The sequence below is a fragment of the Talpa occidentalis genome, unplaced genomic scaffold, assembly GCF_014898055.3.
Source record: "Talpa occidentalis isolate TD23 unplaced genomic scaffold, MPIMG_talOcc4v2.1 talOcc4.17, whole genome shotgun sequence".
NCBI lineage: Eukaryota > Metazoa > Chordata > Mammalia > Eulipotyphla > Talpidae > Talpa > Talpa occidentalis.
Genome location: NW_023601754.1, coordinates 50287281 through 50298998, shown reverse-complemented (window position 1 = coordinate 50298998; position 11718 = coordinate 50287281). Strand labels below are relative to the sequence as shown.

At 69.7% G+C, this 11718-nt stretch overlaps 1 protein-coding gene across 1 annotated transcript; it reads right to left on the bottom strand.

Annotated features, from left to right (window-relative positions):
* Positions 1-5684: 5684 nt before the first annotated feature.
* ZNF444 (zinc finger protein 444) lies at positions 5685-8862 on the bottom strand. The gene is made up of 4 exons (XM_037517252.1): positions 8394-8862; positions 7548-7886; positions 6566-6650; positions 5685-6256 (listed from the first exon to the last, which is right to left on the bottom strand). Exons 1-4 carry the CDS (start codon positions 8451-8453, stop codon positions 5685-5687), a joined length of 1056 nt encoding a protein of 351 aa, XP_037373149.1. The 5' UTR covers positions 8454-8862.
* Between the last annotated feature and the right edge of the window lie 2856 nt (positions 8863-11718).

Here is an 11718-nt window from a genome sequence, read left to right as displayed (position 1 = left end):
CTTTGGAGCACAGGAAGCTGAGGAGTTGTGCAGTGTGTTGCCGAGACAGCGGCAGAGGAGGAGTCAGCAACACACTGGAGGAGAGTGCGGGGTGGAGTATGACATGTCGAGAGGTCACTGGCTAATGCCTGACCAAACAGATGAGAGCTGTCCCGGGAACCCTAAGGCAGGACTGTCCAGGCCAGTTGCTGGGAGGTGTGTGTCCGGATTTTCCCAAGTAAAAGCGAATAGTAAGTAACATGGAGGATCCAGAGGGATGGTAAAAAAGGCATTTTTGAGGTCAAGCACAGAGAAGTGTGGGGTAGAAGACGGTGTATGAGCCAGAAGGGTGTAGGGGTTGGCACTACAGGATGGATAGGCACCACCACTTCGTTAATGAGGCGAAGGTCTTGACCTAGGGATAAGAACCCTCAGGCTTTCTTCAGGGAGAATGGGAGTATTACAGGGCGAGTGGACAGGAGTAAGGAGTCCCTTTCCCAGGAGTCGTTGGCTGATGGGTTTGAGACCCTGACGGTGAGTGAGGGAAATTGGAAACTGGGGGTGAGAGGGAAAAGAGGGATCCTTAAGGCGCATGAGGACTGGGGTACGATGGGTGGCAACAATCAGCATAGAGATATTCCAGAACAGGGGGTTGACAGTGGAAGGAGACAGCGGGGAGTCCTGAGAAGGATGAGGAGATGTTTGGAGCCGTGGGAGGGTGAGAGCAGCGCTAGGGTGGTGGAACCATGAGAGAGTAGCCCTGAGTTTGGTCAGGAGGTCGCGACCCAGGAGCGGTGTGGGGCAAGAAGGCATGACTAGGACAGAGCGGACCGGTGGTCCTGGGCTGAGAAGGAAGGCCGTCAACTCCCGTAACCAGGACCTGAGAAGGATAAACTTGACTGGATTAGGAGGGGAGGACAGAGAAGGCAGCCCCCGTGTCAGCCAGAAAGGAGATGGACTTACCTGCTACCTTGACCGTTACCCCGGGCTCCTCGAAGGTTATCGGAGTCGATGAGTCCGGGCCTCTTCAGTCCTCAGCCGCCAAACCCAAGACCGCCGGTGGCAAGAGTTGCAGGGGCTGGAAGGACTGGCCCACCACAGCCAGGCGTGCAGGGACAGTCACTTTTCCAGTGACCCTGGACGTTGCAGATGAGGCACGGTCCTGGCGGAGGGCGGGGGTTGGGGCAGTGTCTGGACCAGTGGCCTTCTCGGCCACATTTGAGGCAGGGGGTCAGGTAGCAGGGGGGACAGCCTTCTCTGTCCAGTCAAGGTCTCAGGTCCCGGGAGTTGACGGCCTTCTCAGCCCAGGACCACCGGTCCGCTCTTCCTAGTCATGCCTTCTTGCCCCACACCACTTCGCAACCTCCTGCAGGCTACTCTCTCATGGTTCGCGCTGCGCGCCGCTTCGGCGGCGGTCGGTCGGTTGGGGCGCATGGGGCCCATTGTCGTCCTCTGTCGGGCAGCAGGCGCTGTGGTCGTGGGAGGAGCAGGGCCTGGCGGTCTCAAGGCAGCTACTGGGGCCTGAGCTTGAAGCTCAGCCTTCTGGCGACTGCGGAGTTCCCTCTCTGCCCTGTCCCGTTCCTCCCGGTTGTTAAATACTGTAAAGGCCACGTTCAGCAGATCCTGGATAGGGGTTTGAGGACCATCCTCAGCCTTTGGAAGTCAGGAGGGTTTTTTGAGGAAGACAGGGTAATGTTTCAGAACTTATGAAAATTTATAGGTTTAGGCGCTGCCGGTTGGAGACCAGCTAGGGGACAGGTCAGAGGTCAGGGTGGAAGAGAAGAGAACATGTAATGACATGTATGGTCATAGGCTTGGGTAAGATCATGAAATTTAGGTGTAGGTAGTGGGATAGTTTGTGAAAGAGCCAAGACGCTTTTCAAGTTGGGAGAGATCAGACAGAGAAAGGAACATGGACTCTACCTCTTCCTTCAGTCCCACGCACTTCCCTGCGGGGAGGGAGAAGAGGGTCAGCAGGGAGAGGGTTGGCAGCTGGGAGGTGAAAAGAAAGGGGGGGAGGGCCTGGATTGGGGAGCTGGAGGAGGTGAAGACTGAGACTCTAGAGGATCAGAGAATGCAGAAGAGGGGTCTGCAGAGGGCGAAGAGAAGAGAAAGCCAGCCTGGCCCTACGGATCTCTGACCATGTTCCATTGCGGGGACAGAATTGTTGAGGTCTGTGAGGACCGAGAAGTCAAAAGTGCCATGTTTGGGTCAGTGGGAGCCATTGTCCAATTGATACTGAGGCCACGCAGTGTTGCAGTGAAAGACGAGACGCTTAGGGCGTTAGACGAGACGCTCAGGGCGTTATGTGGCCTTAGTCCCAACGGACCGAGGTTTGAGAGAAGGCATCCCAGTGGAGTGGCCAGAATTTGGCTTGGAATTTGCAGACCCCATGACTAAGTCGGCTCCTTTCCCAACTAACGGGGCACAGAGTCAGGACGCAGCGTCCCACGAACCTGAACTGGCCGTCGGGGGCGCAGGCCCCGCATCGCGGCGTCCCCCGATTCGGTCCTGGCCTTCGGAACGGAGGCAGACAAGCGAGGGGGACGTCTCCACCGCTCGGTTGCGCCTAGGATTCGGGCACCTAGTCTGGAAGGGCGTCCCCAGATCCAGGGTCTAGGTGTACGGGAGTTGGCTGACGTGGGCCCACGGTTTACGAACAGCCAACCAAGGTACGGTACGGGGGTCAGGAGAGGAGCCGAACAGCCAGAGGCGAGGGCCTCCCAGGAAGGAGGGTCAGGCAGTGACTTACCCCAAGGATTCAGGCCGGTGGTGGGTGTGAGGCGTCTGCAATGGAGAGGAGAGTCCCAGGGACGAGAAGGCGGCCCCGGCGCCAGGGGACACGGCCTTCCCGGGTTTGCGGCACCAAGATGAAAGGTTCGGCGCGGTAAAGGAGAGGAGAGCCAGGCTACAGTTCTCAAAGGGAGGGAAAGTTTATGGCGCCCCGGGCGGACCTCACAGACCCAAGGCGGGGGTCCGTGGAGTCGCGCAGGTTGTTAGGGGGAAGCAGGGTTTTATAGGGCGAGGAGAGGTCGGGTGGGTAGTTGGGCTCGTAGGGCGGGAAAAGTTTGTGGGGCAGGTAGAGGTTCTTTGTCTGAGTGGAGACTCGTAGGGGGAGGGGGGAGGCTCATTGTCTGAGTCCTCCAGGCAGGTATCCGCATTCCTGCCCCCCAGGTGGGCTTCCTGGTTGGCTTCTGCATTGCGGCCCCCTGCATGGACCTTTCAGAACTGTGGCTGGAGTTTGGCTGCTGCGGGGAGAGCGACAAGCCCAGGGCTGGCAGAGCAGCAGCTTCTGGCCAGGACTTGCTGGCCCCAGCTGGCCGCTGCCTCACCACTCCCTGCTGCGCGCCCTACGCCCCTGCAGCCCTGCGGGCGACCTCCTGGGCCCCCACCGGTGCTCACGCCGAACCCCCTGACCCGGAGCCCTCCACAGCCCGAGCCCGAAGGGCAACACGAGGCCGTCCGGGGCCCTGGGGCGGGCTGGGCGCAGACAGACCCCGCCGGGACTCGGCTCTCCCAGCGCCCCGGCGTGGCCCGGTCCCGGCGGCCGTCGCCCTCCGCCTCCGCCCGGCTCTGCTGCTCTGCTGGGGGGGCGGGGGCCAAGCATGGTGGTCTCTGCACAGGAGGGGAGGGGCCCTCGGGCTTCGCTGGACCCTCCCGGCAGCCCCGCGAGGTGGGAGCGACCCTCCCCGACCCCGTGGCAAGCAGGAGGGCGCTGAGCGCGCCAGCAACCTTCCTGGCTCAGGCCAGACTCGGAGGCCCGAAAGGGGGCTCGGCCGGACCCAGGCGGCAGGCGGATGCCGCCTTGTCCCTGGGCCTCCGTTGGCGCCCCGGGCACCGCGGGGGGGGGCGCCTTCCCTCCCGGCCCCTCTCATCCTTGCACACGAGGCCCAAAGTACCGAGGAGACGTGTTCCCTGCCTCCCGCCCCCCGCCGGGCCAGAAAGGCGGCCTCGGGCCTCCACTCCCCCCTCACCGGCCGCCGGCAGAGATGGCCCTGCCCGGGGACCCCGCCAGCTCCTCACATGTCCTCGCGCACGGGCGGCCCGCCCAGGGGGACCCTCCCTCTCCCCGCCCGCCCCCTGCTGCCACCCAGGCTGAACTCGGCACGGATGGGGCCCGTCCGCGCACCCACCGCCGCAGCCCCAGGGCGGCCCGGCAGGGGTCGGGGAAGTGGCGGATGCTGGAGGCCGAGGCGCGCCACGCCTCCCACCTCCGGGCCTGCAAGGAGACGCTGCGACTCCCTGAGAGGCGGGTGACTTTTATTCTCCCCACCCCCCACATCCCCGTCCCATGGTTACCCCCTCCCTCTTAACCTCGGGGTTCACGGATGTTCCTGGGGCTCTGCAAGTGTTTCCACATGGCGGTGCCCGCCGTGCAGGCGTCCAGCCTCTGTTGCTCCCGCTCTCCGGCCCGCGCGCACGTCTCCCAGGCCCCCGCCGCTGCGCTGGGGAGGGCCGCGGCCCAGCCGGCTCCGGGGCTGGCGAACACTCCGGGGAGCGCGCGCCGGCTTCTTGCTCTAAGCCTGTCCTCGGCCACTCGGGGGCATCCGGTCCCCGCTACTGCAAACGGGGCTGCGGGAAGCACAGCTGGCTTCGAAGTCTGTGGGTCCAGGCCCAGGTTGTAGGTTTTTTCCGGTTTGGGCTGCCTGAGGTGAACCCAGCTTGCTCTCCGTGCTCCTGCCTGCACCCCGACCCGCAGCACCGGGCTCCTCTGCCCCCCAGCACTTGTCTTTGGGCAGGGATAGGCGGGCACTGGCTTGGAAGCCAGCACTTCCCACCTCACTGGCCAGCCCAGCGCAGCCCCCGCCCTCAGGCCCTGGGGCCCTTCCAGACTCGCTGTCATGGGGCCGGCCAGTCTTCTGCAGGCGGCCAACGCCAGGGGCCCACTCACTCCCCCAAAGCCTCGCCAGAGACAGAGACAGGTGTGGGGCCTGGCAGGTGGCAAGGGCGTGCTCGCCGCAGCCAGGCAAGGTGGGGTTACCTGGGCAGAGGCAACCACTTACGCCCAGGCCTGGGCAAGGTGGAGGGGGCGCGGGCAGGGGGCACGGATGCCGGAGGGGCACCGCAGGACGGTGTCACGTGGGTGCGTGGGAGGAGCCCGGGGCGGGGCTTGGGGACCTGCTTTCCGGCCCAGCCCCCAGCACCTCCCTCCATTTGGGGGGATTGTTCCCACAGCCAGAGGCAGCTCCCCAGGCTGGTGGAGGGGTGGGCAATGGGCCCCCACCTGAGCCGAGGCTCCCCGGGACCCAGGCACTGAGCTGAGTTGGGGGAGGAGGAGCAGGGCACCCTGGTGGACATGGACCGGGCCGGGGGTGCAAGGGGAAGTCGGGGTCTGGGGGCTTCGCAGGAGCCGGGGCGGTGGACGGGAGTCCCCGATGGAAGGGCGCCTCTCCCCCGACCTGCGCGGGCCTGGCCGGCCTCAGGCAGCCGGCGACTGAAGCAGCGGGAGGTGCAGGGCGCCCTCACCCCAGGCTGCGCCCCGGCATCGCCCCCCCCCGCCGAGCAGGAGGCCGGCCCCTCCCTGGGGACCTGCGGACGGGGCGGCCCCTCCTCGCTGGGCCCAGGCCGCACAGGCGCGTCCCCAGACTTCATCGCCCCGTGGGTCCTGAGGGGGCTCCCGCAGCCGGTCCTTAACGCGGGCCCCCCCTCCTCCGGAGCGGCCGGGGCCGGGGGGCCGGGGGCGCGCGGGGCGGGGCGGGGCGGGGCTACCCCAGCTGCCAGGGCGGGAAGGGGCCCCCGCCCTCGGGCCCCGGGGGCGCCACCCCGCCGGCCGCGGCCGCGCGCCCGTGGATGCGCTGGTGGCGCAGCACGTGCTCGCGGCGGCCGAAGCCCTTGCCGCACTGGCAGCAGGCGAAGGGGCGCGCGCCCGAGTGCGTCTTGCGGTGGCGCACCAGGTGCTCGCGCCAGTAGAAGGCCTTCCCGCACTCGCAGCAGGCGTGCGGCTTCTCGCGCGCGGGCAGCGGGCGCAGCGCGGGCCCGGGCCCGGCGGGGTGCGTGCCGCGGTGGCGCCGCAGGTGCTCCTTGCGCCGGAAGGCCTTGCCGCAGTCGGGGCAGGCGTGCGGCTTCTCGCCCGCGGGGCTCGGCCGGCGGCGCAGCGGGTGCGCGGGCGGCAGCGCCGTCTGGCCGCACTCGGGGCAGGACGCGGGCGCCGCGCCGGGGGCCGCCAGGAAGGCGGGCAGGCCGGGGGCCGGCGGGGGGCTGCCGGGCTCCTGCTTGTAGGGGCGCGCGGCCGGGGCCTCCCCCGCCGCGGGCGCCTCGGCCTCGGGGGCCGCGTCTCCTGCCGGGTCAAGGCGCAGAGTCAGGCGCCGGCGCGCCCCAAGACGGGGGGGGGGGGGGGGGGGGGGCCGGGAGCAGGTGGGGGTGCGGAGGGGCGGGGCGGGGCGCGCGGGGCACAGACCCGGAGAGCCGCAGGCACCGATGGCTGCCCCCGGCCGCGCACACACCGGCCTCGGCCTTGCAAACCGAAATGCTGGGGAGGAGCCGCCGCCGCCGCCGCTTCCCGCCTCCTCCCGGCCGGCCACCTGGGGCGGGGGCACGGTACCCGCGGCTGTGCAGAGGGGCCGGGCGGGGGGCGCAGGGGGCTCACCTAAGGGCATCACCGCTCCCTCCTCCTTCGCCACGCTGCCCGTGGGGCCCGTGACGGCGTCCCGAGGCGCCCTGGTCGCTGGCCCCTGGGAGGAGAGACCCTGCGTCCGTCCACGCCGGCAGCCCGGCCGGCCTTCTCCCCGCTCCCCAGCCTCAGCTTCCCCACCCCGGGGACCGCCCCGCTGGCCCTCAGGGGCTTGCCGGACCCGCCCCACCCCCTGACGGGAGAGCCGTCCTGTGCACCACCCTCCCCGCCACCGCCCCCGACCAGGGACGGAGACCCACCGCCCGCTGCTCCCCACCCTCTCCCTGGGCTCTTAGGGCTGCTGGGGCTCCCGGCCAGGGCTCCCGCGTGGCCCGGACAGGCCAGGGTGCCCAGCAGAGGCGGGACAGAGGGGCACGGCCCTCCCTGCGGGAGCGGCCCCTGCGTGTGACCTGAGATCCCACAGGAACCCAACAGGGAGGCGTCCACCCGAAAGGCCTGCCCCGGCGGCTGACCCCTGGTCAGAGTCCTCCCAGCAGAGGAAGCCTCCTGCAGGAGTGGGACTCCAGGGGCCCCCGAGGCTGAGGAGTGGGGCCCCAAGACAGAAAGGGGGCAGCCGGGCAGGTGGGGGCGGGCGGGCGGGAGAATGGCCCCCTGGGGTGCGGGCACCAGGGCCTCGGAGGACAGCCGGAGAGCAGGGGCCGCCCAGCTCTGCTCCCAGGGATGCGGCCACGGGGCGCCCGAGCCCCAGACCTTGTGGGCCCGGCTGGACGTGGGCACAAGGGAGCATCGGGCCCGCCCCCGCATGGCCCACCCTCTGTGTGCGTGGGGGCCAGGACTCACCCGGCGGCCCTCAGGGGTCCACTGCCAGGTCTGCATGGCCGTCACAGCAGGGGTCCCACCTCGCACCAGAGCCAGGAGGGGAGAGGCTGGCTGGATGCCCCCCAGTGCCCGGCGCCCGATGCCCCCCTCCAGCGCCCCGCCCGGTGCCCGCGCTCACCCAGAGCTCCTCCAGCAGTGCCACGGCCTCCTCCCCGCTCTGCGGCCGCCGGCTGCACACCCAGGCCTGGATGTCGGCGGGCAGCGCGCTCAGGAACTGCTCCAGCACCAGCAGCTCCAGCATCTGCTCCTTGGTGTGCACCTCCGGGCGCAGCCAGTCCCGGCACAGGGCGCGCAGCAGCCCCAGCGCCTCGCGCGGCCCGGGCGCGTCTCCCAGGTGGAAGTGGCGGAAACGGTGCCACGGGGAGTCCAGGGCTGGGCCCTCGGGGGCCACACCCTCCTGCTTCACCGCCTGCGGCGCCGGCACCTCCATGGGGCAGGCTCGGTCCAGGCGCAGCGCCTGTGGGGCGAGAGTGGCGGAGGGCTCAGCGGCCCGGCAGCCCCATCCCTGCACCCGCGTCTCAGGCCACCTGCAGGGGCCTCTCTGCGCCTCGGTTTACCCCAGCGGAGCTCAGGTTGAAGGGAGGGGGCTGCCCCAGGGCCAGGGCCGGGGCCTACGAGGAGGGAGGCCGCGTGGAGCAAGGGCAGGGTCAGCATAGCCAAGTCCCCAACTCCCACCCCCCAAGGCGGGTTGCGAGGGGAACGCCGGAGGCCCCTTGCCAGGCTGCAGACCCAGGTGTGACAGAGCTCGGCAGGATGGCCCCACCCTCCAGAGCCCCCTCCATTCTCCAGAGACCCCCCACCCTGAAGACCCTCCCACCCCAGCTCCCGATTCCCAAGAAGGGACACTTTCGTGGGAGTGATTCCAGCCACAAGGAGGGGGGTGGCCGTGTGCATGGGCTCTCAACAAGTCCACAGGCCCCAGAAACACCGGGGGCTCCAGAAAGCACCCCAACAAAAGTCTGACCTTGTGAGGAGCCGGAGAGGCCACCAAGCACCCCCAGTGCCCAGGAAAACGAGGTGGCATGAAGAGAGGAGCCTGCAGAGTGAATCAGCTGCTCTCCCAAGGCCTGTCCGCTGGACACAAGGGACCCGGGGACGTGCTGACCAGCAGGTCCACTAGTCCCCCAGAAAACAACACTGTTCTGCCTGCCCACCTCGGAAGACACGGTCACTTTCAGTTAAACACAGAACCATTTCCGTGGGCACCGGGGGAGCTGGCCCCTTGCTGACCCCCACCGCGGAAGGCCACAGTGGCCAGCGCTGGGGCCTCGGCAGCCTTAAGAGCAGGAGGGGTTCGGAGCCAGAGCAGTGGATACCCCAAGGCGGACCGCCTGCTCACGCGTCAGCTGCGCCCACTCTGTGGGTGAGGAGTCCCCCTGAGGCCAGCGCCCGGCCCCGCTGGGGGCAAGACCCGGCTCCCTCGGGAAAGCTGCCCGACCCCGGGCACCGGGGCGGCCGCGGGGAGACCCGCAGGGCGCAACCTCCCAACCTCCCAGGACCGCAGGGCCCTGCCCCGGCCGCGCCGGGGACCCGAGAGTGCAGGACGGGGCGGCGCCCCCCTCGGGCCAGCCCTGACCCCGCGGCCACAGGAGGCTCGACGGCGCCACGTGTCCGGCCACAGCTGAGCGCCCGGCGCTGCCATTTACTCAGGCTGGGCCCGGGCGCTGCAAAGCGGGACGCGCGCCCGGCCGGCCCCGCACAGCCCGACGGGGCGGGAACAAAGACCCGGCGGCCGAGCCTCGGCCAGGCGGGCTGCCAGCGCGCGGGGCGCCCCGCGGCGGCTGGGGGGCCGGGGCGGCACCGGGCACCCCCAGCCGCGGGGCGCCCGGCGCCAGCTCGCGGGGTGGGGGCGCCGCCCCCGGAAGGCCGCACCACGCGCAGCCCGGGACCCCCGGCGCGCGCCCGAGCAGGCAGACCGCCCCCCACGCCGCCCCCCACGCCGCCCCAGACCCGCCCCACGGGGCGGTCCCCGCGCCCCGACGCCCCGGCCGGGCCCAGCGTCCCCGCCCCCTCGGGGCGCGCCCCCCCGCCCCCCTCCCGACGCGCACGACAAACCCCTCCCCCGCCGGGGCGCGCCCTCCCCCACGATGCACGACCCCCGCGGGGCGCTCCCCTCCCCCACCCGCCCTCCCCCGCGCCCGCGCCGTGCCCTCCCCCAGCCGCTCTGCCCGTCCGGCCCGTCTCCCCTTCCCCCTGCCCCGGCCTCCCGCCCCGGCCTAAAGGGCTCGTCCAACCGCCCCGCACGCCGCCTCCGTCCCCCCGCTCACCCCGCTCGCCCAGGCGCGGCCCCGACCCCCGGCCGCCCCGCACATGCGCACTGGGCTCACCGGGACTCCATGCCCCGGCAGGCCTTGCGCGCAGCCGCACGCCCCCCCGCCCCGCCCCCCGCCCCGCCGCGCTCGCTGAGAGCCAGTCGCCGGCCCCGCCCCACAAATCACGCCTCCACGGCCGCCGGCCTCGCCAGGAACTACATTTCCCAGGAAGCATAGCGGCAAAGGCGGGCTCCCTTGGCCCGCGCCGTGGCGACGTTCGCACGTCCGTCCGCAGGCGGCTCGGCAAGCGCTAGAACTACATTTCCCAAGGTGCACCGAAGGGCCGCGGCGCGCCCTCCCGAGCCACGCCGTGCGCCAGGCTTCGGACTACGTTTCCCAGGATGCAGGCGGCGCGTCCCTCTGGCGCGCGCGGGCCGGGTGGGCGCGGACGAGCCGGGCGGCGCAGGCTGGCCGCGGGGCGCGCGGGGCGGCCTGGTTGGGGAGACAGGCGGGACCCCGCCAGGCCCAGCGCTCCCGGGCGCCGCGCGCCGCGCGCCGCCCCCTGACGGGCTCCCTGGCGGGCTCGAGCCCAGGCGGCCCGCGCACACGCTGTCCTGGCGCCCGGGAGCGGCCCGGGGCGCCTCCTGGTCCCCGCGCGCGGCCAGGCCCCGCGGCCCGGGGCTGCGCCTTCGCGCGGGGGGGACGGTCGCCGCCAGCCGCGCGGGCTCGGGGAGCCGCAGCGGGGGACGGGACGCGGGGGTGTCTGCGGCCGCCTGTCTCGCCCTGGCGAGTGGCCCCGCGTCCAGAAGCCCCAGCCCCAGCCCTCGCGGGCAGGACGCGCGGGCCCGGGGCCGGGCCCGCTCCGGGTGGCGGCTGCGGCGCCCACAGGTGAGGCTGCCCACGTGACCGCAGCAGCGGCGTGCAGGCGGGGCTGGACAGCAATGGACGCCGGGCCGGACAATCGCAAGAGCACCGGGAGGTACTGCCAGCCAGCCAGAAGCCGTGGACAGCTCTCAGAGGTGACCCGGACACAGAGGTCGCCTGTTGACGGTGCTTCACCGCGCTGGCCCGCGGTGCGGTCACCAGGAGGCGGTGTTACAGCTCTTGGTGAGCTGTTGGTGTGGCCCGAGGCAGAGGGCCTCTTAGCCGTGTCAAGGCTGGGCAGGGCAGGTGCAGAGGCCGGGTCTCTGCAAAGGACCGCAGCTTCTTGTCTTTTTCCAGAGGTCAGCTGCTGACCCTTTTTTCCCTCAGAGGTCAGGAACAGAATATTGGGAGCCTAGCGCCTGCCGTGCCTTATGAAGCCCCCATCCTGGAAGCCTGATTGGACCATCTAGCACCAATCAGTTTGTTTCCCTTTTGTGTGTAGAGCTGGGGTGCAGGCCAGAGTGGGGGGGAGAGGACTCAAACAGAGACAGAGCGGGGAGCAGAACAGGTGGATCCACTGAGACCCACTGCTGAGGGGAGCAGCGAGGAGACAGGAGAGGTCAACCTTGAAATTGTTGGTCCATTTTACAACCCAGGAGCCGAATATAAAAGGAATCTCGCTGGGGCCTCCCCGGTGGTGCAGCGGGTTGAGTGCTGCCCTGTGAAGCTGTCTGCAGCCTCCGCGGCTCTGGCTTGATCAATCCCCGCCCAGCCGGGGAGATTCCCACGTGGCGCGGCAGACCTCTCCTGTCTCGTCCGCTGCTCCCCTCAGCAGTGTATTTTGGTCCTTCTGCCTGTTCTGCACCCCGCTCTGCTGCATCCTCTCACCCCCTGCGCCTCTGGCCTGTACCCTAGCTCTTGTATGCATAAATACATAAACCTTTTAAAAAATAATTTAAATTAAAAAATTTTAAAAAATGAAAGGAATCTCACACCTGTGCCCCAGCCAGGCCCCGTCAGGGCAGATGGGCTCGGTGGAGCAACAGCCAGGCCTGCCTCACTGGGGCCGGAGCGCTGTGCACCCAGGACCCTTTGCCATGCCTCCGTGTGGTAACACAATGGGGGCACGGGTCCCAGCGCTGCTGCTGGGGTGGGGTGGAGCCCCATGTGTTG

Bases quoted from the DNA above. Each gene is read 5' to 3' on its own strand.
- ZNF444 (XM_037517252.1), bottom strand. From the start codon at position 8,453: ATGCCACCTCGTTTTCCTGGGCACTGGGGGTGCTTGGTGGCCTCTCCG. The intron at 6,651-7,547 runs GTGAGCGCGGGC...CTCTCCTCCCAG, and splicing joins CACTGCTGGAGGAGCTCTGG to GGGCCAGCGACCAGGGCGCC. The intron at 6,257-6,565 runs GTGAGCCCCCTG...TTGACCCGGCAG, and splicing joins GGGAGCGGTGATGCCCTTAG to GAGACGCGGCCCCCGAGGCC.